Source organism: Neolamprologus multifasciatus, chromosome 18, assembly GCF_963576455.1.
Source record: "Neolamprologus multifasciatus chromosome 18, fNeoMul1.2, whole genome shotgun sequence".
Taxonomy (NCBI): domain Eukaryota; kingdom Metazoa; phylum Chordata; class Actinopteri; order Cichliformes; family Cichlidae; genus Neolamprologus; species Neolamprologus multifasciatus.
Genome location: NC_140456.1, coordinates 23,168,837 through 23,194,929, shown reverse-complemented (window position 1 = coordinate 23,194,929; position 26,093 = coordinate 23,168,837). Strand labels below are relative to the sequence as shown.

The window sequence follows — 26,093 nt, the reverse complement described above, 5'->3', positions numbered from 1 at the left end:
CATTTCAAACTGGTTTCTTGAACGTGAAAATAAGTTCACTGTGCTCAAACAACCTCCACAGTCACCAGATCTCAATCCGATAGAGCACCGTTGAGATGTGGTGGAACTGAAGATTGACATTATTGATGTGCAGCCAGCAAAGTTGTGTGATGCTTTCATGTCAATATGAAACAAAGTCTCTGAGGTGTCCAGCACCTTGTTTAATCTGTGCCATGAAGAATTAAAGCAGATCTGAAGGCAAAAAGGAGGTGCAGAGCTGTACTAGTAAGCTAGTAAATACTTAATAAAGTGGCCAGTGAGTGTACATCTTAGTTGCTAGGCTTCCAGGTAAGTAGACTTGAATCTGCATCTTTTCTCTTCTTCTTTGATTCGTATTTCTTATATGAGTGTCACTGTGGGTGTTTCTACCCAGCAGCTGCCTCTCCTAACAACAGCGATTCATTCTTGGCTCTATTCATTTTCACCATTGTCATCCACACACTGTGTCTGTGAGGCCCGCGTTTCTTCCACCAAAGGATTTAAAGTAATCCTGACAGTTGCTCGGTTACGGGAGGTGTTTTCTCACTGAGACCAATGGCTGAAAGCGCTGCTATTCCATTGATACTAAATAGTGGCGATTATGATGATGGTGTGTGTCTTTGCCCGTCTTTCAGTCAGCAAAGGATTTAGGCGGTGTGTTGGCTGCAGCGCGCTGCCCAAAAGAGAGATTATCAAATTAATTGAGTTATTTAGGCGAGACAGAAGATGTGACAGTCATATTGTGCCAGTTAATTGTTTGAGTTGGATCATTTTAAGCTCAGGTGATTCTGCTTTTGTGCTGTGAATATTATCCTCTTAGCATGCTCCATTCAGCCATTTTCACTGGCTCTCTGAGTGATTTCTTTTGTACTCATTTAGTCTGTCGATGGCTTCGATATTAAATTTTTAAAAAAGAAAAAACTGATTCAAACATCAGTGAAGCAGGCCTCATTTTATACAAAAGAATCAGCTTTCAGGCCAAATCTGACACACGTGGCTTCATAAATAAACAGGCCTGTGTCAATTAATAGAAAAGGCGTATTGATCCTAATCCCACCTAAACACATAAGCATTCTCCAACACAAGGCACACAAGTGTTTACATGCATACCGCTGGTTCCCAGCACAGTAAAAGCGTGGTGAGGATTGAGAGATTACGTGGTGTTGGCATTGGGAGGGAAGTGGGAGGTTCCAGCAACATTTTCCATTAAAAAAAAAGAAGTGAAACCCAGCAGGGTAATCGGATTAAAATGAGTTTGGTTCAAATTGGGGCTTTTGAGAGTGTTTTCTGCACTCCATCCCCAGCAGATGTCCACAACAGACCTCCTCATTCTCTGGAAGTGAAGAAACCAGCAGAGGAACAGCCAACATGGTCCCTAATCTGACCGGATATTGGAAAATGATTTCCAATGATAACTTCGAGGAGTATCTGAAAGCTCTGGGTGAGTTTATTAGTTCAGCAGGGAGTCAAGCCCAGAGAGGGAAGGCACAGATCAGAAATGTACAGCTCGAAAAAGCAATGATGAAATTATAAACCTGATCTTTACACAATCTGAGGCAATTCTTTGTGTGTCCATATATGCATAAAACCTCACTGCTTCTTTGTTTTTAATTCATTTTTTGTCAACTTGCTCACGGGCCAGATGTAAACATTGCCATCAGGAAAATTGCCACCTTGCTGAAGCCTGACAAGGACATCGTTCACGAGGGCGACCACATAATCATCAAGACTCTCAGCACCTTCAAAAACTACAACATGGATTTCTACGTGGGCCAAGAGTTTGAGGAGGATCTGTCTGGAGTGGACGACAGGAAATGCATGGTAAGATTTTTTACTTTTTGTACTTAAATGCATCTGTAGTTAGGAACCTGCTGAGACTTTAGCTAAACATCACAGATGAACCACACTGCTGCCAGGTGTTGGGATCTTGGGCAGTGACACTTAGGAGTGCAGATTCTGTGGGCGTGTAAACGACTTCCACCCTTCAGCATAATGAGCACATGGTGTTGCAAGAACTGGTTGTTTTATACAATAGCAGAAAAAAAAATCTACCCACTCATAAAAGTTTCCTCCAACTTTTTACAAACTCTTATAAATTGTTGTAAAAAGGAACAATGTCAAATGCTGCATGGAAAGAACTGGTCGAGGATAGAACTCATATTTAATCAGATTATGTCACCGACTGCTGAATAGGATCACAGATTATTTGTGGTCCCCATTGAAAGCCCTTTTTTGTATGCTTATGGGCTGATTTTAGTTAAGCTTTAAGCTGTTTGGAGTGCCGCTAAGAGGGAAATTCACGTGTTTTTGCGTAAAGATCTATCTGAATAATTATGGAAAATGGTGAGAACTGGGTCACTCATTCAGCTCATTGTATTCTGCATACTAAAATCAATATGCTCTGTTTTAAGAGTAGTAAGAGATCCTTCCCTGATGCCTCATGCTTTTTTCACACTCTCTCTCTGTCTTGTGATGTTTTGCAGACCACCATCACCTGGGAGGGGGACAGGCTGGTGTGTGTGCAGAAGGGAGAGATCGAAGGGAGAGGCTGGACCCACTGGGTGGAGGGAGATGAGCTTCATCTGGTAAGAAAACATCAGTTCCTGCCATGAATATTAATGCATTCAATTTAGACACTTTAATCCAAATCCAGAATGCCTCTCAGCGCTGTATGTGAAGAGCATTGATTTTTATGTGGGACTCTAGTATGAATTAACTACCAGCTCAAGCTGCAGTAACATTACAGTCTGTATGGAGGATTTCTGACAGTTACACAACTGACTCACAGCCAAATAATTATTTCCACTTAATTAAATAGCTCTGCTCACATATTTGATTCCCAAGTGTTCCCTCCAGATGCAAACTGCATGATTAAAAAAGAAAAAGTGCATACTGTGAAATTAAAAGCCATCCAAATTCTTCTACTCCTGTAGTTGGCACCTCTGTCAGTCATTACGAGCAGAGCCTTCGAGTTAGCCAACAAATGCATCATAAATGCTTTTATAAATTCTGTTAAAGCGCATTTGCATCTGAAAATACATTAACGCAATAAGTAGCCCATTAGTGTTTTCATTAGCACAGCATTATCAGATTTTCCTGTGTATGATTACGGCCATCAAAGCTAAACAAAAAATAATCTGCCAAGTTATTTGGTTTAAGTGATGCTAGCAGATGTTTTCAATCAGCTTCCCTGAAATTAGTTACAGTATTAGTGGAGAGCTCCCCAGAGCCGGTTTGAGTGTAGAGCAACAGAGACCCCTGGTGGCTGACACATGAACTGCAACTGGAAATGTGTATTAATTGAGTGTAAAGAGGGGCGACTTTTTTCAGGTCATTTGAAGGATTCAGTGTTCTTTTGTGGGTCAATAAGATTCACCCATGTCTTTGGGAAAATAAATAATCAGTTCAGTGGTTAGCAGTGATGCCTCATGGTCCTGGGTTTGAATCCACCGGCTTGCAGGGACCTTTCTGTGTGGAGTTTTTTCACATTCTCCCTGTACCTGCATGGGTTCTTACCTGCGTCTTCCCACAGTCCAGAGACATGCATGTTATTTTAACTGGTGATTCTAAATCGGCCACAGGGTTCAATGTGACCTTGAAAGCCAGTGTTTGTGATAGCTCTGATGTTTTTAGCCCCTCCCCCCTTACTAACTGCAAGTTGGTAATTTTTTGTATCACCTTTTATGATTAAAGTAAAGAAACACCACTTACTCCTGGTTAATGATGACACTAATCCTTGTCCATCTACTGCTTAGAGGTTCTCATTGGTCAGCATTACTTTCTGAGTCTCTCACATGTCTGAATAAATATATCAAACATGTATTTTTCTCTCCAGGAGCTGAGAGCTGCAGGAGTTGTTTCCAAGCAGGTCTTCAAGAAGACTTAAAGCAACTTTCAGTGAACAGTCTGGTGCCCGCACCAAAAACTGGCTCAGAGAGACACATCAGGAACAACCTCTTCCTCTAACATACAGTCCGACTTTCCTTTTATCCCTCCGGCCTGTCCGTGTGTCCATGTTACTGTAGTGAATTCACCAAACACACGTTTCTGTTCCATCATGCTGTTGCCTTACTTTGCCAAAGGAATTTCTTTGTAGCACAAATGGGCAAGTTGACATATAACACCACAAAATCCAATACTGTGTATTTGTTTCAAGGTGGGTGCTTTGATTAGCAGGTTTAGATGTGCTAGACGCATGCGTAAGTGCCATAGCTGTAGCTGATCTGATGGGCGAGCCAGCTGGGAATGTTGTGGATGCAGTGAAGAGAAATGTGTTGACTTAGTTTTGTAAATGATTACAGCTGAAGGACGATGGTAAGAGCAGAAGTTGGCTGAGATGCTCAGTCTCCAGAATAAAAATGTTACATGTATTTGTCCCAGTTCCTTTAAGACTGTGGCTGCGAAAGTTGAATCAATCAATAAATGAAGCCATTCTAAACTATCCAGTGTATCAGAAGCTCTTTTGAGATGAAAATACCTCTCTTCCCATGCGAGAGAAATCTCTTTGCTTCCTCTTGCGAATGAACCAAACAGCTCAGGTCACATTTAGCTTTGAATCACTTAATCTGTCACCTCGCTTTGTGCCATGTCATTACCAATTGGGCATAATCTATACGTGCTGTGCAACTCACTTGCTCATTCTTCGCTGCTGCTTCTGATCGCGCTGCTCTTTTGACTCCTTCCTGCTGCTTGTTGTGCATTCACACACACGCACCTCACCAGCGTATACCTGCAAGCTCTGTTGACTTATCATTCCTCAGAGGAGCTGTTATTGATTTATGTCCTCTTGCTTTGGGTGGTTTTAAAAAAAGTTCTTTTATGAAGGAGTGAGGTGTCGACACGAAACCAGAGAAGCGTGTTTATTCTCAATAAATTTGTGGGTCATCTGCTGAAGGTGGGCTCTTTTTAAGTCTGCGTTTTAGTTATATGTGCTTCAATGTGATTATACTGTAGCATTAAACCTTCTGGAGGGGATCTCTGAAAAACAAAACGGTTGGGTTGAACTTTATTAACCTTCAAACCTGTTCAAAGTTCAAATGCTCTGGTTGAGTTTGCCATTGAAACAGACCAATCAGTGTTAGTACTGAAAACAGAATAGCCTCTCCTGGCTACACATTGCATGCTGACCCGTGCTGCAAGTGTGCATGTGCATTGAGAGCGATGGTGATGGTACACTTTAACGTGGATGCCCACAGATGTGCCTGTGGTAACCTCCGTCGGTGACCGCAGAAAGCATGTCCTCCCCCTCAGAAATAACTGACCCTGCCAATCCTCTTTAAGCTATAAACTCACTTATCAGTTGCACTCTGCCCCTGTGCCCCCCACTCATATAAAAGCAAGAGGACACCCTGCCTCTTCCCCCTCCCTACACTCTTCAGTCACATGTCAGCTTCACCAGCTGCAGCCATGCCAGCAGACTTTAGTGGAAAATGGATACTGGAATCCAGTGAGAAATTTGAGGATTACTTGAAAGTACTGAGTAAGAAAACTTACATCCTGATATGTTCAATTTTACACTAAAATGTCTTAGTTATATGATTAAAGAAAGATTAAAAGATTTTAATACTTTTAATCTTTTTCTTAACAGAACAACCGTCTAATTTTGAGTTACTTACTACAGATTCTTGTTGAGTAAAACTGAGTGTGATTATACATCATACATACATATTATGCTGTGAAAAAGTATTTGCCCTCTTCCTAATTTCTTAGATAGTTGCCTAGTTGTCACACTTAGATGTTTCAGATCATCAATAAATAATTAATATTAGACAAAGGTAACATGAGTAAATACGAAATCCAGTTTTTAAAAAATGATCTTATCTATTAAGGGAAAAACAGTCATCCAAACATGTTAAAAAGTAATTGCCCCTTGAGTATAATAAGTTGGTTGTGCCACGTGGCTGTGGTTGTGCCACGCTTGCCAGCAAGTACAGAATTAATGCAATAGCTGGCAAAGACTCTTCACATCCCTGTGGAGGAATTTTAGCCCGCTCTTCTTTGCAGAATTGTTTAAATTCAGCTACCCTGGAGGATTTTCAAGCATGAATGGCCTGTTTGAGACGTTCAGAGGTGGACTTACTGGTATGTTTCAGGTCATTACCTGCTGCATAACCCAAGTGCTCTTGAGCTTCAGGACACAAACTAATGGTCAGATATTCAGGAGTTTCTGGTAGAGAGCAGAATTCGTGGTTTTATCATTTAAAACCATGGTTTTTATCAGCGTCCAAGTCCTGAAGCAGCAAAGCAGCCACCGACCATCACACTACCACCACCATGTTTAACTGTTGGTTTGTTGTACTTTCAGTACAATGCTGTGTTAGTTTTATTCCATATGTAACGAGACTAAAACCTTCCCAAAAAATTTCATTTAACATAGGAACAGCTTTGATCCTTATCCTCTTTCTTCATCATTCAGAAACAGCATTTTGCATTTATTCAGGTTTTCTTTGTCTATGATCTGAAACAAGTGTGAAAAATATGGAAAAAATAAGAAATCAGGAAGAGGGCAAATACTTTTTCACATCACCGCAACATATAAAATCACAGCTATATTACTAATATGTAACTAAGGAGTTACCACAGTTCATCTGCACTTCATCATCTGTTCCTCTTCAGATACAGCCTGAACAATCTTCTGTAATCTGCTCCTAGATATTGACTTTGCTACAAGGAAAATTGCCATCTCCCTATCTCAGACCAAAGTGGTTTTCCAAGATGGGGACAAGTTTGACTTAAAAACATTGAGCACCTTTAGGAATTATGAGCTGGCCTTCACTGTAGGGGTGGAGTTTGATGAGTACACCAAGGGACTAGACAACAGAAATGTCAAGGTAAGATAACCACTGGAGTCCAGATGTGATAAGTCAGTCCTTGCCCATGTGTGTCCAGGGTACCTGAAACAAAATGTTCTTTAAAAAATGAATCCATCTTTCATATATGTGTAATTAGTATTCAGTCCTGTATATTTCAGACTGATTTATAAGCTTATCAGTGTCAAGTTTAATTTAATACTCTGCACTAGCTGATGCTTTAATGTTTTAAAAAATGAGCAAATAGGCCTATGATAAGTCAGTGCTAAAAAAAAAAAACTAGCATAAAAGCAAGGATAAGCTGGTTAGTGTTCATTAGCCTTCGGGTTATAAATCCGAGCATGTGAGCAGCAGTGATATAAGCTTATCTGAACATGAAATTCTTTATCACAATGTTCAGACAAAATTACATTACGCCAGCTAAAAACTGGCTTAACTGTTTAACTGTTGTCTTCAGAGTCTGGTGAAGTGGGATGGGGACAAGCTTGTGTGCACTCAGAAAGGCGAGAAGGCCAACCGTGGCTGGAAGCACTGGACTGAAGGAGACAAACTCTACCTGGTGGGCTAACAGTGCTTCTGATATTTAGATTTTTATTTTTATTTTTATTGTTATTAAAGATTTGAGAGTGAGCTTGTGCTGAATGATAATAAAGAAATGTGTCCCATTAGTGCAGAGCTTCCCAAAGTGTGGGGCCCGCCCCCTAGGTCGGGCGCAGAGCCATTGCAGGGGGGGCGCGGTATGAAAAGGGAAAAAAAACCAAAAAACGCTTGGACACTGTTAGCACGGGGTGCCCACACAAACGCAAAGCAGGAGATGAAGCATAGCTTTGTATGTTTCCAAACCAACTTCATTCTAAGCCAAAGACTAGAAAATATGATGAAGCATATCCTCCCTTTGGTTTCACCTGCACAAGTGCCAAGGTAGGTTTCCCCTGCATAATTGGTTTTCCCTTCACACGCTGGGCTCTTCAAATCACGGACAAACAGTATCCCACATTCTTGATTTTTAGTTCACAAACACTTGTTGTAATGACTAACTACTCCTGACATTTTGGAGATGTTAGCTCTTTATACAGTAAAGTTACAGTGGGATACAAATAATATCAGGCTGATACTGCCACAATTTGTTCCCCCGGTTCAAATCCCGGACAAACAGTATCCTACAGTTGTTTATGTTTTTAAACCCATTTTGCTTGTAAAACAAAGAGGGCCCTAGCAAAAAAAAAAGTTTGGGAACCACTGCATTAGTGGGAGGTGTTGCATAATCAGGATGTGACTGTTAAGTATAAAATGGCCACCTATAACATTGCTTAATGTTCTTTTGATCCCTCTGCTGAATAACAGATTAACAGATTTCTCTTCCTCCACAGGAGCTGACATGTGAAGGTGTAGTTTGTCGTCAGGTGTTCAAGAGAAAAGAATAATAATGAACGTGACATGTTTTGTTAAATATATGAGCAGAATGAATCGATGAATAAAGATGCTTTGAGAACCATATTGTTTGTTTGTATCTATCTATCTATCTATCTATCTATCTATCTATCTATCTATCTATCTATCTATCTATCTATCTATCTATCTAACAACAGACAATGATGTGATAGTAATGGAGAAAAAATTACATATTTTTACATTTTTATTATAAAACGGACATAAGACTCAGCTGACAACAAGGTTAGGACAATTTTCATGTTGCTTTCGAAACAAATAATTGACAACAAATTACTCATCTTAAAATATGACATTGGAAAGGCGCCCTGTTCATCTTATAGGCTAACCATGGATGGTGGTGAAGTTATATTTGTATAGCAACTGATAAAATAGAATAAAAATAGACATAGGATATAGTCTTTACACACAGCATAGAATGACACCGTGGCAGCCTGACGACTGACTGCAGCAAAGCTCACGGATGTTGTCACGTCAGCACTTGCACGGCTCAACTCACGCGAGATTGCGTTTCAGGAAGTTCCACGTCAGTGTCCACTAGGCTGTTCACGGGAAAAACGCAACATTTGGACCCCGATTGAAAGTGTTCGCAACACATTTCTCTGATTTTATTGTGACAACACGGGGACAAAACATGGTAAGAGGCATTTTAAACATCCCAGAGTATGTTTTTGTTTGTATATATGCCAACTTATTTGTTTTAAAAAGAGCCGTGAATCAATGTCAAATAATAATATCTTGCAGCTAGCTTAGCGGCTAATTAGCTTGAGTTAGCACGAGAGCTTGTAGCTTACGGCCTTTTAGGATTTCCATCCTAAGCTTTTTTTCCAGTGTTAGCATGTGGGTACATTTGTGTTGAGTTAGTTGCGCAGTTATTACTAACAGATGCACAGTTACAGGTTTAGCTTGATTAAACGAAATGTATTGAGTTGAATGCTAGCTGCTAATCGATGCTTTGGTTTTGCTACCAGTTGTTGTTTGAAGCTTCATTGCTTTTAAGATACACTTTAAGTTCAACATAACACCTGTAACAGCGCTTGGAAACACTGGTCTCTTTCTGTCTTTTCAGCCTCTGAGGCTGGACATTAAGCGGAGGCTGACAGCCAGGTCAGACCGGGTGAAGAGTGTGGACCTTCACCCAACTGAGCCATGGATGCTGGCTAGTCTGTACAACGGCAGCGTCTGTGTTTGGAACCATGAAACTCAGGTACGAAGCCAGCGTGACAGCTGTGCCAAATTGCTTATATTAAGAAAGACTGCTGACTTCACATCCATATAGATCATCACTGATGTGTCGCATCCATATGTTGCAAACTATAAGCCGGCTCTCTTTTCAGACTCTTGTCAAGACTTTCGAAGTTTGCGACCTGCCTGTCAGAGCTTCTAAATTTGTGGCAAGGAAGAACTGGGTCATCACAGGAGCGGTGAGTTATATTTATTGTTTCTGTTGGGATCACAGCTCAGAAAGGTAAAAAAAAAAAAAAATTCAAAGGTGCTGCATGTTAAATGAAATACTCCAAAAAGTTTAAAATGTTATGGATATTATAAACAAGACATGGCAAATGAAAACATGCTCTGGTGACTGTCATGGATGGGGTTAAAAAGACTGACCAGTATTCTCGATAACTTGGATAGCATCCTCTTTTCTGACACTGCTTTCAGAGTGTCAAGTTCCAAATCAGCAACATTTCTGGTCCTGTGGATCAGCTTATTGCCCCATCAAACACAACAAAATAGAGAATGCCACTGGCCACCAGAGAATCTTGTGCATCATCCAGCAGATATTAAAAGAGCTCAGTCATTTCAGAAAGTAAAATGGTAAATGGTAAATGGCCTGTATTTATATAGCGCTTTACTAGTCCCTAAGGACCCCAAAGCGCTTTACATATCCAGTCATCCACCCATTCACACACACATTCACACACTGGTGATGGTAAGCTACAATGTAACCACAGCCACCCTGGGGCGCACTGACAGAGGCGAGTAGATATTTCTCTAGCACTTACTGTAGGGGGTCTTCTGTATTTTTATTGAAGTTCAGTTTTTTGTTATTGTGGTCATTCCCTGTGTCTGCCCAGATCTCATGTATAGAAATACAAATCATCAGTGTTCTAATCCTCCCCAACTAGCTCCATAGTTTTTCCCACATTAAGATGCAGATTGCTCTTCTCCCACTACGTAACAAAGTTGCTGCCACAGCATAGTTCCTCATCACCCTACCTGATCCCACACATGCTGTGGTCTGCCACTCAAATAGTCAACTACCAGGTCACTAGGGAGACATCCACCTGCATCTGGTAAAAGCAACAGAAGTGCCAAATAGTAACTTTTAAGTAATACTTTTAAAAACTAATGACATGATTTTTTTAAGGATATTGTTATCTTTCAGATGTTATGTGCACTAAGTTTTTGAGGGAGTCACATGATCATATCCTGTTTTCCAATGTTGTCAAAATCTTAAAATGGTGTGTTTTCAAGTAGTAATTCAGCTTTTTTATCATCCCTGTGTAGGATGACATGCAGATCCGTGTGTTCAACTACAACACCTTGGAGCGAGTCCACATGTTTGAGGCCCACTCCGACTACATTCGTTGCATTGCTGTCCATCCAACCCAGCCATACATCCTCACCAGCAGCGGTACGCTAGTAAACGCATGATTTCTTTCTTCATTTAGTGTTTTTTGTAAATCTGTGGCATTCTGCATACGCTTGCTTCACAGATCATACTATGAAGAATTGTCGTTATTCAATGTATTTATGTGATCACACATGCATGACTGTGTTTTTGTGTCATTGCAGATGACATGTTGATCAAGCTTTGGGACTGGGAGAAGAAGTGGTCATGCAGCCAGGTGTTTGAGGGTCACACTCATTATGTTATGCAGATTGTCATCAACCCCAAGGACAACAATCAGTTTGCCAGTGCTTCCTTGGACAGAACAATTAAGGTAGGAGCCTCTTGCTTTGTATTTTCTCACTTCTGCTTCTGCTAAAGCTGAGTCCTGTTTCCCGTGGTAAGACTTGAGAAGGTTCATGATCTTTTAAGCATTTATGCAGACAAGGGTATCCAGTTGGAATTTGAGCTTATACTCTTAAAAAAAATCAACTTGTCAGCATTTAAGGTAAAATGTTTATTATTTTGTGATGGTGCGCAAAAATTATGTGGTAAAATTGCTTTTTCTTTTTAAAATGTCATCAGGCCAGTGTCTGCTTTTCAGGTTTTATACTATAGTGAAATCCCACAGCAATATTTACTTCACTTCAAGGTTTCTGAAAATTAGTCCTAGGAGCTAAATGTTTTGGAAAGTTCTGGAGGAATAGTATATCTGCACCGTGGATTGTGAACTGTGGGTCATACACTATTGTAGGTTCCTTTATGACTATAAATTACACATATTTAGTTAAAAGTTCCTGAAGTATTTGTAGTCATGTTCTCGGGGGTTCTTACAGGTGTGGCAGCTTGGCTCTTCATCTCCCAATTTCACTTTGGAAGGTCATGAGAAAGGAGTAAATTGTATTGATTACTACAGTGGGGGAGACAAGCCCTACCTGATATCTGGGGCTGATGATCGCCAAGTCAAGATCTGGGACTACCAGGTAGGAGAATTTCACTTGATTTTCCTAATGTTGTGATTATTTACTTGTGCTACTGCTGGAAGAGTTGGTTTAGCATTTTGTGCATGTGAGTATTTCACCCATTTGTCGCTGTGTGTTGTAGAACAAGACCTGTGTTCAAACTCTGGAGGGCCACGCCCAAAATGTCTCCTGCGTCAGTTTCCACCCAGAGCTGCCCATCATCATTACTGGATCAGAGGATGGTGAGCAGGAATCCCACTCATCCTCACCTGTGCACCCACAAAATGCATCTTTTGCCATCTCATTAATTATTGCTTTTCACACTTTGTTCTCTCTCCCTCTACAGGGACCGTGCGTATCTGGCACTCGAGCACTTACCGCCTTGAGAGCACACTGAACTATGGCATGGAGCGAGTGTGGTGTGTGTCCGGTCTCAGGGGCTCCAACAATGTGGCGCTAGGCTACGATGAAGGCAGCATCATTATCAAGGTGAGGGAAAGGAAGAAGACAGACTCACTATGAATTTGAAATTTACTCATTTATAGCTGAATTTTATCAAGGTTATCATGTTTTGTAAATGAATTATGTGTTCAAAACTTAAATCTATTTTCATCCTCTTCCAATCTATCTTCTTCTTCCGTCATTCACTCCCGGGTAGGTGGGTCGGGAGGAGCCAGCCATGTCTATGGACACCAATGGCAAAATCATTTGGGCCAAACACAGTGAAATACAGCAGGCCAACCTGAAGGCCATGGGTGATGCTGAAATCAAGGATGGAGAGAGGCTACCGTTGGCTGTCAAAGACATGGGCAGCTGTGAGATTTACCCTCAAACCATCCAGCACAACCCTAATGGAAGGTAGACATACACTCGGTCCAGCCCTTTTTTTTAAAATTTATAAATCAACAGAAATGAGCATCACAGATGTTTGTTTCTGGTCATTTTATAATAACATTTCTATCAGAGGAGCTTCATCTGCAGTTTTTCCATTTACCAGGTTTGTTGTGGTGTGTGGAGATGGAGAGTACATCATCTACACCGCTATGGCATTGAGAAACAAGAGCTTCGGCTCAGCACAGGAGTTTGTGTGGGCACACGATTCTTCTGAGTAAGTGAACATTTTAAAACGTAACTTGAGCGTAACTTTGCCCTTATCCTTTGCTACTCTCTTATTGAATAACATCTGTATTTCTTTGTTAAAGATATGCCATCAGAGAAAGCAGCAGTGTCGTCAAAATCTTTAAAAACTTCAAAGAAAAGAAATCGTTTAAGCCCGACTTTGGAGCTGAAGGTAATGAAATCTTAGCTGCCTGATGGATTTGTGGTACTGGAAGTGGAAGTATGTTGGCTGTCTTTCTCACCAGACGTTTTCCCTGTATTTCTGCTCTACAGGTATCTATGGAGGTTTCTTGCTTGGGGTCAGGTCGGTGAACGGCCTGGCATTTTACGACTGGGAAAACACAGAGTTAATCCGCCGCATTGAGATCCAGCCCAAGCATGTAAGACTGGCTTTCTTCTACTGAGTTAGATATTTGTTCTCAGTCCTGGTCCCTGTTTATCAGTCTGGAAACTCTGTGCATTTTTAATTGAAGTCACCACAAATTACTTTTGTGCTTCTCTAACCTTATTTTTAGCACTGGCCCATATAAATAAGTTAGTGAGTGACTGCCAGAAGCTGTTGTCCAGTAATTCTAGTAGGGTTACCTTTTTCTTTCTTTTTTTCTCATATTTTTCAGATCTTCTGGTCAGACTCTGGTGAACTGGTCTGCATTGCCACAGAGGAGTCCTTCTTCATCCTGCGCTACCTGGCAGAAAAAGTCGCTGCCTCGCAAGAGAACAACGAGGGAGTGACAGAGGATGGTATTGAAGATGCCTTTGAGGTAGGTGTGTGGATGTGAGTGCATTCACATCCTTTGTTGGAAGTCAGTGTTTAGAATAGCTTAGCATAATGTAATACTTGATCTAAGAAATATATTTGACCTGTTATGACATGTTCAGGTCCAGGGAGAGATCCAGGAGATTGTCAAGACTGGGCTCTGGGTTGGAGACTGCTTCATCTACACCAGCTCTGTAAACAGACTCAACTATTACGTTGGAGGAGAGATTGTCACAATTGCACACTTGGACAGGTAAGAATACAGACTATTTAGGCTCGAGTTGAATAGAATTGCTCTCCTGACTTTATTAGAAACACAGTCCAGCAATGCGGAAACTCTACTCAGCAGATGATTACAGTAAAATATGTAATCTACAAAAAGAATAAGCGGCCTCTAAAATTAGCCTTGGTGCTTTTTCACACCTACTTCCTTTTTCTGCAGGACCATGTACCTACTGGGTTACATACCTAAAGATGACCGTCTGTATCTGGGAGACAAGGAGCTCAATATCGTCAGCTACTCCCTGCTTGTCTCCGTCCTGGAGTACCAGACTGCTGTAATGAGAAGGGACTTTGGAATGGCTGACAAGGTGCTACCCACTATCCCTAAAGAGCAGAGGACCAGGGTGGCACACTTCCTGGAGAAACAGGTTAGCAAAGGCGATTCATTCATCTTGAAACACAACTGGACTTTAAACACGAGCTGTAGAAAACTGGTCTACTAGAGGTTATTTTAATGGTTGTCTTTTAAGTTGTGAGTATGCTTAAGGTTTCAATTTCTTTGGCTCATCAGGGTTTCAAGCAGCAGGCCCTGGCAGTGTCCACAGACCCTGAGCACAGGTTTGAGTTAGCCTTGCAGCTGGGAGAGTTGAAGATTGCTTACCAGCTGGCTGTAGAAGCAGAGGTAAGGACACAGAAGCATACGCAAACTCTTTATCAAAGGCTTGACCATAATTGTAATTTGATGTCACAATGGATCAGGTTTTCTGTCCAGTACATTTCTGATATGTTTTACTCTGTTCTCTACAGTCAGAGCAGAAGTGGAAGCAGCTAGCAGAGCTGGCTATCAGTAAGTGCCAGTTTGGCCTGGCCCAAGAGTGCCTGCACCATGCCCAGGATTATGGTGGCCTGCTCCTCCTCGCTACAGCCTCCGGTAATGCTGTCATGGTGGGCAAGTTGGCTGAAGGAGCAGAAAGGGATGGCAAAAACAATGTAGCCTTCATGACCTACTTCCTTCAGGGAAAGTAAGTGTGACATGTACGAGCCTGCAAGGGCGAATTGTGGAATAGAATCATGTTGTTGCTCACACTGAAAATGAGGCTACCAGGGTAATTCATGCCTTGCTGCTGTGCTTTCTCCACAGACTGGATCAGTGTTTGGAGCTTCTGATCAGAACAAACAGACTACCTGAAGCTGCCTTCCTGGCTCGCACTTACCTACCCAGCCAGGTGTCCCGCGTGGTCAAATTATGGAGGGAGAATCTGGCCAAGGTCAACCAGAAGGTTAGTTACGTCCTTGAGATTTTTGTTTTAGTTGTTAAACTCAATCAGCATCAGTTTAGATATCTGTTCTTGGTCATGACCTGCATCTTCATTGTAGGCGGCTGAATCCCTAGCAGACCCTACAGAGTATGAGAATCTGTTCCCCGGGCTGAAAGAAGCCTTTGCAGCTGAACACTACCTGAGAGAAACCTGCTTGGGCACCACCAGGCCTGCTAAAGACTATCCACTTGTTACAGTAAGCTGAATGATTTTTGTCAAAATACTTAAATTATGCAGTGAGGAGACGGTGATTAAAGTACTCACTGAAAGTCCTTGATGACTTAAGTAAAAAAGATGCTTAGTTTTGGGTAAATTAACTGTGTTATTGCTAATATGGCAGCACTTCTGAATTTGTATGTGACATTTTCAGCCCAATGAAGACAGAAACATTCTTGAAGAGGCCCAGGGATACGAGCCCAAAGGAACCTTCCTACCTCCTGTCTCTAAGGTTTGCATACAGTATCGATATCTCCGTACTTTTGTATTAGCCTGATTACTGTTCATTGTTCTGTAGCTTCTGTAGGCTGTAAAAATGAATAAAAGCTGGAGAAATTAGTGGCAAGTACAATTTAAAATTCCCTTATTTAATTCACTTTTTTTGGCAGACACAAGATGAAGAGGAGGCAGCAGCTCCCATTGCTGCAGTGACACCTTCACAGCCTGAGCCTGCTCCTCCTGCAGCAGTGGAGAAAGAGGAAGAGGCTGAAATCTATGAATTCTCACAGAAAGATAAGGTAAAGACTTTTGCTCTTTATTTTTTATTTATTATGCTGTCACAATCAATCCCTCTTCTAGTGTGGAAGTGATGACTTAGGTTTTATTCTTACAGAACAACTTGTAGCACATACTGTTCTTAGTTGATGAAGTAAAATCAAATGAAAATTCAGCTGGAACATTGTTTAAAAGGATTTTCCTTTTTTGTATGCGTCTCTCCGTCCTAGACTCTGGATGAGCTCGAGGTGGACCTGGACAACATGGAGCTGGATGACATTGACACCACAGATGTTAACCTTGATGATGACTTTCTCGATGATTGATTGAGACCTGCCAACAGTCTGCTCCCAAGCACTCTATAGAGCATATTTAAAAGAAAAAGAGAGACCAAATCCCTTTTCCCCACTTTTTTTTTCTTTTGTATTTGTCCGTAAAAATGTTATATTGTCATATCCGCCTACTGCAGTGTTTGAGTGGCAGATCATGATATCAGTGATGTTTTATCCACAGAAGAAAGGTAGACAGACTCCCTCATTTTGTAAACCATTTATTGTTTGAGAATTTCAGAAAAACTGTCCATTGGGCTGTATTTTATTACTCTTTGCTTTTTGTTTTGCTTTTTTTTCTGTTGTGGCAAGTGAACATTCATTCAGTCCAATAAACTGGTTTCTGTACATATTCACATTTGACTAAAAAGCGTCTTACTCTTGATAGTTATCGCAAAAACTAACAAATGCAGCTTTTAATAATGAAGCAATAATAAGTTCCTCAGCAGCATTGAGTGTGTCAGGGTCCAGCTGGGGTCTTTGCTCCTCATCTGCAGCCACTTACTGCAGCACTGAGCAATTCCTGAGATGGTGTGGTGTACGGCTTGGCCACACATCTCTAACTTTTTAAGGAGTTTGGGTGGTTATATCAGAATCAGCATACTTTATTAATCCCTAGGGAAATTATGTGGGTTGGCTCCAGTACAGTAACAGAAACAGAGTAGACTGTTGTAGTTTGTTAATCTCTACTGTGCAAACTATTGCTCTCCAACCTCACTGTTCCACCTCCGCTTTCAACTTAGGATATTATAGCCTCTTCCTCTCGCTGGCCTGACCCATGCCATCCTCCCATTCTACTGCCAGCTGTATAAATTACACAGACACACATGCATTGCTGCATAATAAACAACATAATAATGTATAATCATTTAGAAAATTCCAGTGATGCAAGTCTTGTAATTGTCAAAAAAAACAGACCTGCTTTTAAAAAAACAGGAAAACCTACAAACGTCTTTTGGCAGCAGCAGCATTTGTGTAATTAACATTAATAGAGTCTCTGTTGCACCATATAGGTGTGGCAGTAAGTCAGACATGGCTAATATGCAGCCTTTACTAAGATTCAAGTTGTTACTCTCTGTATGAGAAAGGCCCATTGTGCATCTTGTAACTGTTTTGGACAGGTTAAACGACTTTATGCTCGTAAACATGTTAAAAAACAAAAACACTTTTACTGCAGTGCACTTAAGTGCATTCTTTTAGGTTGTTTTCTGAGTATTGACACAATAACTAGCATCTCAGAAAGCAGTTAAAACTTGCTCCACATGCACAAGGTGCAATATTAGTATGAAAAGATATCATTTATTCCCCATAAAGAGTACTTTTATCTTATAGTACATGTCATGTTGCTTTAACTGCATTGACAGTGTGTTTGCCATTGTCATGCCAAAAAAGTCAGCTGTTGCCAATCAGACACTTTCCACATTGTGCTTTTCTGTGTTCATAATTCAGTTTTTAAAAGGCAGTGTTTGATACTTGATATCTTGCTTTGTTATTTATGACATTTTGATAAGTAGCAAAAGTAAAGGTGGAATATTTTGACAGTTACATTAATAAAGATGTAATTTACAGCATTTGTTCTATCAAAATGCAATGCATGACCATATAATAAACTGAAGAAGGTTAACCATGATCCACAGTCATAAATTAAGTTCTTTGACCTGCTGATGTGGGAAAAACAAATAATCTTGATAATAAAATTGCCTTTCAGTCACTCTGATTGGACTTCTTCTCAGTCTGAGTGGTGCTATGATAGCAATTACAAGGGGTCAGCAAAATTCATACACAAATAAAAATGTGGAAGGAGTCGTTTGATTTCAAAACCTCTCCCTCCATACCTGTTCTCTCCTGTATGATGGGAAGCCCTACATTCTTGCACCCCCCCCCCAACCCCCTCCTTGCAGATTTAAAATGTAAAGGGGAATTTTCCATTTGTCTTTCGTGTCACAGCTGAAATTTTTAATTTTAGGGTGATTAAGATCTAAATTCTAAGAGAGTAAAATGATAACTGACAATGATGGTCTTATTCTTTGCAATCCATATAAAGGTTCCAGCTGTAAATTGGAGTATAAACATATTGAAGCTCTGTGTAAGTATACCATCATATAACTGTGAGGTCTGTGGGGCTTCAAAACTGCTAAAGGCCGTTTAATGGCCTTGCCAGAGCAGTATGGGAGCCGTTAAATTGCCCCAGCTGTCCTCGAAAAGCTGTCACTCTCCTCCTCACCTGCGGGGGGCGCTCCTCCGAGACAGGCTTGGACGATTTTATGCAGTTTCGTGTGCAACAAAGTAAAGCCGAGCAGCTAGCGAGAAGGGAGTACGGACCCTTCTGAGATTGTTTATTTTTGCGCCGCTTTGAAACTGTTTTTCCTCACGTATTTCTAAGGTTTTTGTGATATATTGTACGTTTTACACAAACGGAAACTAAACCAATTCAGTCCTGGGGCGGTGTTTAGACGCTTTGTGGAACAGCAAGGTGTTTTTGTAATAGAGAGTCAGGCGTAACGTTAGCAAGCTGCCGTGAAGAAGAAAGAAAGGGGGGGAAAAAAGGCAGAACCGGGCACTACGGAACGGGTCGGTCAGCCAGAGAGAGCCGGGTGGACCACGGCAAAGCCGCAGCCGCCAGCGCCACGGGGAGTCGGGGCCCGAGAGGGAGCCTGCCAGGCCCTTGGCTTGATGCAACCAGTCTGCCTTGCCTTAGCCGCAGTCCGAGATGGGGGAGACCAAAATTATCTACCACCTCGACGACCAGGAGACACCATATCTGGTGAAACTGTCGGTGCCGGCGGACAAAGTCACGCTGGCAGACTTCAAAAATGTCCTCAAGAAACCAAATTACAAATTCTTCTTCAAATCTATGGACGATGACTTTGGGTAACTGTTAAAAGGTTCATTGTGTTTAACGTGGAATCAGCATAGCAACCCGAGTCTGCTTAACCTCAGTCCAGTCAGATTAACTGTAACATATTTGTTACCTCGTGGAGCTGGCTTGTCATCACTTCTAAGGTTACCTGTCTTTCAGTCATCAGCTAGCCGTTTGCTTTGCCGTTCCTTTGTTAGCTGCTAGCGTCCAGGTCGCATCGTTAGCAGATCTGTTCAGCGTCCCGACCCCGTTTGTTTACATTGCTCGTGCTTAGCTTATGCTGTACTGTCTTACCAAGTTTGGTCATTTCTAGTTTCACGAACACTAAGAGAAAGCCTTTAATCGCATTTAAACTTATTGAAGACTAAACGAAACAAGGAGCAATTCATACTGTTACTAACTAGTTACTGACGTTACAGCTGTCAGTTGCTGCCTAATGTATGAAACGCTTATGCTAGCAGGCTAATGAATGGATCTAACCGGACACTTGGTGAGTGAGTGAGACCAGAAGGCCCCTGCTGTTGTTGTCTATTAGCCTAAGGAATGCAAAGTTGGACACAGGAATGCCCTGTTCATCACTCTGGCAGCTTTATGAGCGTGTCCCTTTGTGTTAAAACATGGCCAGAAAAGTAGACGTTTTATGGTCCTCCACACTTTACCTTCTTCAGAGTTAAATAAAAGGGAGAAATGTACTTTTTTGTTGTTGTTGTTTTTTTTTTGAAAACTCGAGCCAGGTTGCCAAAGTTTTTCTGGCTAAACTCAAACAAGGGTGGGGCAACAACCTAGATAGAAAGGACGAGTTTTGAAAGGATCCGCAGCTATTTGTGTTGTTTCAAGAGTGGAGGTGCATGCACTAAATTAACTGTTGAAGCCTTAAAGTCTAGTGTTTTAGGAACTTGTTAGACTGGTTTGGAGCCTGTGATCTTTACCAGGAAAGCCTCACTGACCATCAGTGTTCTCCCTGTCAAAGACCCGGCTAATCTTGACATCTCAAATACTCTGAGGTGCTTGTTAAATACATGCCTTATTTGTCCTCTTCATTGTGTAACAAGGTGTTGTTAAGATCTGCCTGCCATCTGATCCTTGCAAGCAGGACTGAATGAATGGGAGGGTTTGCACGAAATTCACATGGTTACATTTACACATGCCTTTTGTTAATGTATTTGCACCAGTCTGTAACGCATTAAGGCTTACTTCTATATATGAAATGGACAAGTGAGCCATCTTTTGACTAGTTTTCTGTGTGTGTGCCAGTAGTCTCAAACATTTGGTTATATTGAACATTGTCATTGATTCTTAATGTGTACAACTGTCCCCAGTTGTCAGTGTCTGTCCTGCTTGGTGGAATATATTGTCCAGCTCCACTTCCTCTAAATGCACCCTCATGTTTTATTGCCCAGGGAGTGCTTTTGTGTTGGTAATGTTTGACTGAAACAAAGCCTTGTTCTCTTTACAGGGTGGTAAAGGAAGAAATATCTGATGACAATGCTAAGCTGCCCTGCTTCAATGGACGTGTGGTGTCATGGGTAGGTCCAAAATACATGCTGCAATAAAATGTATTTATTTATTTTTTGCTGTTTGCTTGTGTGCGATAACTTGTGTGGTTAAGTGGCGTACATGAATGTGTAACAATGAGTCCCATCTGTTGGGCACTTACCCCAGTCATGCTCAAGCGTAGGGGGAGGCACTGCACATCTGTGTGATAATATCATCATCACATAACGATCCTCAGAGCAGTATACATACACTTCTTTTCCTAAACCTTGTCTTTTTCACTGTAAAATATCAATTTTTTTAAGCACACAGGTTAATTGGCACATGTAGCACATACATGTACTTGCATGCAATTTCTTATTTAAAGCCTCTAAGCAATAATACTCCTGTCTCCACAACACTCGAGACATCTGGCGCTCGTGCACGGCCTCCCTTCCTCTCTTCTCGACATTGAAATTGGATTAAGAGCAAGTGAAATCACAGGATAGCCGGAAAATACTCCATAACAAAGGGCCTCACTGCAGGTCATCTAACAAGAAGATTGAATCTCACAGGGAGGAGAGAATAAAGCAGAGATAAAGACTGCTCTGTGTCGTGATGTGAAAGGCTAAAGCACTCGCTTAATTTCTACAGTGTGGTTTTAATTATTCGAGCATCATCAACATGGCGTTATTGCTCCATTCTGGAGCGTATATTCCAGCGTGCTCGTCCTAATGCGTCTCTTTGTTGTGGTCGTTTTCATTAGACTGCGTGGAGGTTTAGTTTACTGTGTTTAAAAGCCAGTTCCCCTTTGTGTGCATTTTGCTCCAAATCTCTTGAGGGTTGTTGCAATGTTCCACGTACAGGCAAATGTTATTTCTGTTAGAGTATGTCCATTTGTTTGTCTCCGCTGTTCGTCTGCTGTTTCAGTGAGCTGATTGATTATTCTCTGGGGTCCAGAGGCCTGGCTGGCTGCACATCATTTCATCACAACAAGCCAGCACCCTGTATCTCCTGTTCTGTAGCTCCCTTTAGTGCACACCAAAGTAGACTCTTGTGATTGTGATTAAGAGCAGAAGACTTTAATTTGAGCTATCTTGCCACATAGTAATATAGCTGAATTATTATGACAGTACAGGTGATTTGATTTGATATACTGATGCCCTGTTTCAGCACAACATATTTATCTTTCCAACATCTTCACACTCACTTTGTTGCTGTAATTTAATTTAGTTTAGATGATGTCACAGCTTGATTTCTAATAAACATGCACTGAACGAAAGAGATTTCTCAAGTGCATAATGGCTGTGCATACAATAAAATTGAACCTGATTTCTTTTTTTAAATATATTTTTTTACATTGGATCCTTAAGATTGAGGTCAGCAGCTGCTGAATCTGAACTTTTTCAGCATCACAGGTTGCTATTGATGGCTACAGTTTCAAACTTGAAACTTGTTGTTGCATGCAAATACATGCTTCATTTCTGATATGGATGACTTCCAAGATTCCACAAAAACCACAGCAGGATTTAAGTTATATTGTTTTGTTGTCTCAAGCTAACAAACACTAGCATGTGGTAAAAGTGGAAATAAAAGCATACCGGTAATTTAATTTCTGAGAAAACATTAGTTCTGGTCTGTTGGAGACCATTTTTTCCCCTACAATTTGGTAACTTAGGCAACACTGTCAGGTACACAAACCACAAGTCTTGGCTTGGGCTCTTTCTTTTTCAACTCGCTGAATTCGCAGCCGCTTTTGTAGAGCTTTGCTCTCTCAGTAGGAAACTAGTAGGAGGCAGATTTAGTCTGAATTTTAGCAAGAGACTCTAGTCCCTTTCTGCAGGAGATTTTGAAATGTTTGTGTCATACATTTAGGAAGTTAGAGTAAAACATGACACACCGTGTATAGCCTTTGAATGTGGATGTGAATGAAGGTCTGCTGCTCAATCGTTCTGTCTTTCTGTAAATTCTTCTCTCTGAGAGATACTCATCCCCCTGAATGACCCAACTCTTTGTCTGTTGACAGTTGGTCTCCGGAGACGGTGCGCACACGGACGCAGGCTCGGTGGCGGATAGTTTAGAGCCGACACCACCTCTGGAGAGGACTGGGGGCATTGGAGACTCGAGACCCCCTTCCTACCAGTCAGTGAACTCAAACGGGACTTTGTGAACTTTGATACTTTATATTTTGTTTTACTGTGAATGAGAATGAAAGATATCGTGCTTAGTGTGCGTCTGTGTGTTTTTGAGTGTCTTGAATGAGTTCTTCTGTGTTGCCTAATAAGAACAGTAACAGGAAAGAGCAAATTAAATCAAAAAAGTGTGATATCTTGTGACTGCCCTGGAGGAAAGAAAATTTAGCTTAATTCTTGCAGTCATTTAGCCCCTGGTTACTAGTTGTTGTTTTTTTGTTTTGTTTTTTTAAATATTTATATCTAAAGAAATATGCTATGTCTGCAAGTAAAGTGACTCTTTTTATCACCACACTGAAAATCCATCAACACAACATCTGCAATTCTTTCCAAATATTCAGGTACAGATCGCTCTCTTAACCACAGTGAACCAGAGTAGCCAGCAATTTGATTCTTATAAAGCTCTTTTAAAATAAACATTAGTTTTAGTGGCTGCTGAATAAGCTCAAATGCCCTGATCGTGATGTTTTGTAACTCTGTCTCTCTTTAACACTCGCTCTCTTGTCTGAAGTGGGAAAGCAGCAAGTGGTCGGGACAGCCTGGACAATGACACAGAGACCGGCTCCATGGTGTCTCAGAGGAGAGAGAGGGAGAGGCCGCGACGGAAGCACACTAATGACCATGGTCAGAAAGAAACTTGCTGCATATTCTTGTTTTTCATTGCACGTATCAGTGTTGTTTCCATGTATTTCACAACTTATGAATAACAGTTATCTTGTTGGTAAAAAGTAAGTGTAGTGTGATTGACTTTAGACATGCAGTATCCTTTGATTGTTTTATTTTTCTAGCTTAAGTTTTTCATTTAAAAACCTGCTGCAGGTGGGCGGCAGAACGGGTACTCATCGCGGGGTATGGGACGCGGAGGCGCCGAGTACGACAGCTGCTCGTCCTTCATGAGCAGCGAGCTGGAGTCCACTTCCTGCTTTGATTCAGATGATGATGATGCAACCAGCAGGTCAGATGTGTTTTAATAGCTGTTGAGCTGGTTTGTTGCAAAAAGAAGAAATGCATTTGGCTTCAGGAATGCATGTGGAGTTATAGTTGATGGTTTATGGCAAAGATTAGTGCTGTCTAATTGTGTGCTGGTTTTTGTGGTAACCTCAGGGTTCTGCTCCAGCGGTAATCCTTGCAGCCCACTGCAGAGACTCTGCTGGTCTCAGTCTTTAGGCATCTGACGGGATGTTTTTCCCATTTAATCCGCTTCAAAAGAGCTGGATTAAAAACCTCTTACGTATTTAGGGGGGTTCTGACGCAGAAAGAATTTTTTTGTTTTGCTTTGTTGATTATGTTGTAACCTTCAAATGTAGTTCGATGCTGTCTTATACTTAAAGTTCATTCTGACTTGTGAAACTGTTTTCCTTCTGGCTTTCAAATGGCTTCTTTTTAAACAATGTCTTTTTATTAAGAGTTTTTCCTTTATGCATGTAAACAAAGGTTCTGAGAATAGAAGGATTACAGATGATTTGTACATTTGGGGCAATTAGCCCATACACTTAAGGTAAAAAAAAAAAAAAAGGTAAAATAAAGAACTTTTAAAAAAAATAAATAAATAAATAAAATATGTCCCCCAGATAACATAGTCCCTGCAAAATAATCCCATTCATTCCCGCCCAGGTCACTGCCCTAGACCTGTTCACCTGACATGAGGGAGTTGCATTGCACACAGACTAAAGTGAATGCGCCTGAAAAATTCTTATAGATTTTGAAATGCATCAAGGAAAGAACCGCACATGCTTTGAAATTTCCTAGTAGAGTTTTGGAGTGTCTTATTCTTTCCAGTTTTAGACATGAGGTCATATAACCACTGTTTGTTAGTGGGAGGTGCAGCGTCCCCGCCACCTCAGTAGAATTGCCCTCCTGGCCAACAGGGAACAGAATGATAGCGCCTGTCTTTTAGAGGCCGGTAGAGGCATCTCATTCCCACTACTGCCAAACAAAGCAAGAAGGGGGTCAGGGGCCAGCGTCACACTGAGAATCCTGGACAGGGTATGGAAAACCTCTGTCCAGAAGTGGACAATATTGGGACAAGACCAGTACATATGGATCAGTGAGGCTTCAGCAGTTTTGCAAATGCCTTTCTTTTAAGTAGGTAGTAGTATGGTTAGCGTTTGATTACTAAATTTATATGGTACAATTAAACAGCAGTGGGTTATTTATTCTTACTGTAGACTGGAGTATTTTAGCCCTGGTAACAAACTTGAAATGGTCACGATGAAGCTATCTGTTTATTCATGTTCATAGAAACAAATTTCTGTGAGGCAGCTTGACTGTAAGTAATGTATTTCAATTGGAAGTATTCTTTGTGTCTGAAGCACATACACTTGTTGGCCACTTTGTTAGGTATACCTTGCTACTACCCATTTGGCCTCTTGCTTACCTTTAGAACTACCTTTATTTTTTTGTGGCACAGCACAGTGCTGGAAACATTCCTCAGCAATAGTGGCTGATGTTGCATGACACAGATGCTGCAGATTTGTCGACTGTGCATGATAGGAATCTTCCATTCCACCGCATCCCAAAGGGGCTCTGTTGGATTGAGATTTGGTGACTGTTGAGATCATTTAAGTACATTGAACCCATGACCATGTTCAAGAAACCAGTTTGAGATGATTTAAGGTTTGTGGCATGAGCACACTTTCCTGTTGGAAATGGGTACACTGTGGTCATAAACAGATGGACATCAGAGTCTCAATTGTTGCAGCAATATTATAACTAAATATTGGTACACTGGTGAAGATTAGTATGTAAAAAAAAAAAAAAAATAGAGATATTTGCTTATAAGGGGAAAGTTTATATCCAGAAACTTCAAAGATTAGATTGTGGCTACTTTCAAAGACTCCCATGAGACAATTTGATCTGTATCTGTTATTTAGTTATTATTTATTTCATTTTAAATCATGTTTTTTTTCCCCCTCCTCTTCAGGTTTAGTAGCTCCACTGAGCAGAGCTCTTCACGTCTAATGAGACGACATCGACGCCGGCGAAGGAAACCCAAGGCTTCCAATATGGACAGGGTGAGAACACTCTCAGATGTAAAGGACAATAAATCAACCAAGGTTACCTAAAATTCTTTCATGTTTCTGCTCTTAATGTATTTTTTTTGCATTCCTCATAATTCTTGTCCTTATTTCATTCTTCAGTCTTCGTCATTCAGCAGCATCACAGACTCCACCATGTCGCTGAACATCATCACTGTGACTCTCAACATGGGTAGGTGATTTGCACACACACAGGAGTTAGATGTTTGTTCAGCGAGCAT

General features: G+C 41.1%; 4 protein-coding genes across 5 annotated transcripts in view; all 4 read left to right on the top strand.

Moving 5' to 3' along the window:
* Positions 1–926: 926 nt before the first annotated feature.
* On the top strand, positions 927–4,457 carry rbp1.1 (retinol binding protein 1, cellular, tandem duplicate 1). Its single transcript, XM_085141297.1, has 4 exons — positions 927–1,459; positions 1,661–1,839; positions 2,502–2,603; positions 3,854–4,457. The coding sequence occupies exons 1-4, from the start codon at positions 1,387–1,389 to the stop codon at positions 3,902–3,904; spliced, it is 405 nt and encodes a 134-aa protein (XP_084997423.1). The 5' UTR covers positions 927–1,386; the 3' UTR covers positions 3,905–4,457.
* Positions 4,458–5,061: 604 nt separating this feature from the next.
* On the top strand, positions 5,062–8,340 carry rbp2b (retinol binding protein 2b, cellular). Of its 2 annotated transcripts, none has more exons than XM_085141295.1 (4): positions 5,062–5,497; positions 6,670–6,848; positions 7,285–7,386; positions 8,198–8,340. In XM_085141295.1, exons 1-4 carry the CDS (start codon positions 5,401–5,403, stop codon positions 8,249–8,251), a joined length of 432 nt encoding a protein of 143 aa, XP_084997421.1. In that variant the 5' UTR covers positions 5,062–5,400; the 3' UTR covers positions 8,252–8,340. The 2 variants fall into 2 exon arrangements, with proteins under 2 accessions (XP_084997421.1, XP_084997422.1); XM_085141296.1 differs by lacking the exon at positions 5,062–5,497 and adding an exon at positions 6,045–6,099.
* Positions 8,341–8,776: 436 nt separating this feature from the next.
* On the top strand, positions 8,777–18,846 carry copb2 (COPI coat complex subunit beta 2). Its single transcript, XM_085141244.1, has 22 exons — positions 8,777–8,913; positions 9,346–9,483; positions 9,614–9,700; positions 10,788–10,914; positions 11,076–11,224; positions 11,727–11,873; positions 11,995–12,094; positions 12,199–12,341; positions 12,511–12,710; positions 12,850–12,960; positions 13,055–13,143; positions 13,245–13,351; positions 13,589–13,732; positions 13,851–13,981; positions 14,171–14,378; positions 14,522–14,632; positions 14,758–14,972; positions 15,092–15,230; positions 15,328–15,465; positions 15,640–15,717; positions 15,875–16,003; positions 16,211–18,846. Exons 1-22 carry the CDS (start codon positions 8,911–8,913, stop codon positions 16,304–16,306), a joined length of 2,790 nt encoding a protein of 929 aa, XP_084997370.1. The 5' UTR covers positions 8,777–8,910; the 3' UTR covers positions 16,307–18,846.
* Positions 18,847–18,971: 125 nt separating this feature from the next.
* LOC146497938 (segment polarity protein dishevelled homolog DVL-3-like) overlaps positions 18,972–26,093 on the top strand; it is a 13,077-nt gene continuing 5,955 nt past the window's right edge. The window contains exons 1-7 of the mRNA XM_085141256.1: positions 18,972–19,180; positions 20,626–20,695; positions 22,669–22,784; positions 23,346–23,458; positions 23,654–23,789; positions 25,758–25,848; positions 25,975–26,044. Of these exons, the coding sequence (XP_084997382.1) occupies positions 19,020–19,180; positions 20,626–20,695; positions 22,669–22,784; positions 23,346–23,458; positions 23,654–23,789; positions 25,758–25,848; positions 25,975–26,044 (757 nt within the window). The 5' untranslated portion in view covers positions 18,972–19,019. The remainder of the gene's footprint in view (positions 19,181–20,625; positions 20,696–22,668; positions 22,785–23,345; positions 23,459–23,653; positions 23,790–25,757; positions 25,849–25,974; positions 26,045–26,093) is intronic.

What these genes read in the sequence shown, in the direction of transcription:
- rbp1.1 (XM_085141297.1), top strand. Translation starts at nt 1,387, where the DNA reads ATGGTCCCTAATCTGACCGGATATTGGAAAATGATTTCCAATGATAAC. An exon ending in GGAGTATCTGAAAGCTCTGG is followed by an intron (nt 1,460 to 1,660) that starts GTGAGTTTATTA and finishes CTCACGGGCCAG; the next exon opens with ATGTAAACATTGCCATCAGG. An exon ending in TGGACGACAGGAAATGCATG is followed by an intron (nt 1,840 to 2,501) that starts GTAAGATTTTTT and finishes GATGTTTTGCAG; the next exon opens with ACCACCATCACCTGGGAGGG.
- rbp2b (XM_085141295.1), top strand. Translation starts at nt 5,401, where the DNA reads ATGTCAGCTTCACCAGCTGCAGCCATGCCAGCAGACTTTAGTGGAAAA. An exon ending in GGATTACTTGAAAGTACTGA is followed by an intron (nt 5,498 to 6,669) that starts GTAAGAAAACTT and finishes ATCTGCTCCTAG; the next exon opens with ATATTGACTTTGCTACAAGG. An exon ending in TAGACAACAGAAATGTCAAG is followed by an intron (nt 6,849 to 7,284) that starts GTAAGATAACCA and finishes TGTTGTCTTCAG; the next exon opens with AGTCTGGTGAAGTGGGATGG.
- copb2 (XM_085141244.1), top strand. An exon ending in CCTTGGACAGAACAATTAAG is followed by an intron (nt 11,225 to 11,726) that starts GTAGGAGCCTCT and finishes GGGTTCTTACAG; the next exon opens with GTGTGGCAGCTTGGCTCTTC. An exon ending in TCCTACCTCCTGTCTCTAAG is followed by an intron (nt 15,718 to 15,874) that starts GTTTGCATACAG and finishes TTTTTTTGGCAG; the next exon opens with ACACAAGATGAAGAGGAGGC.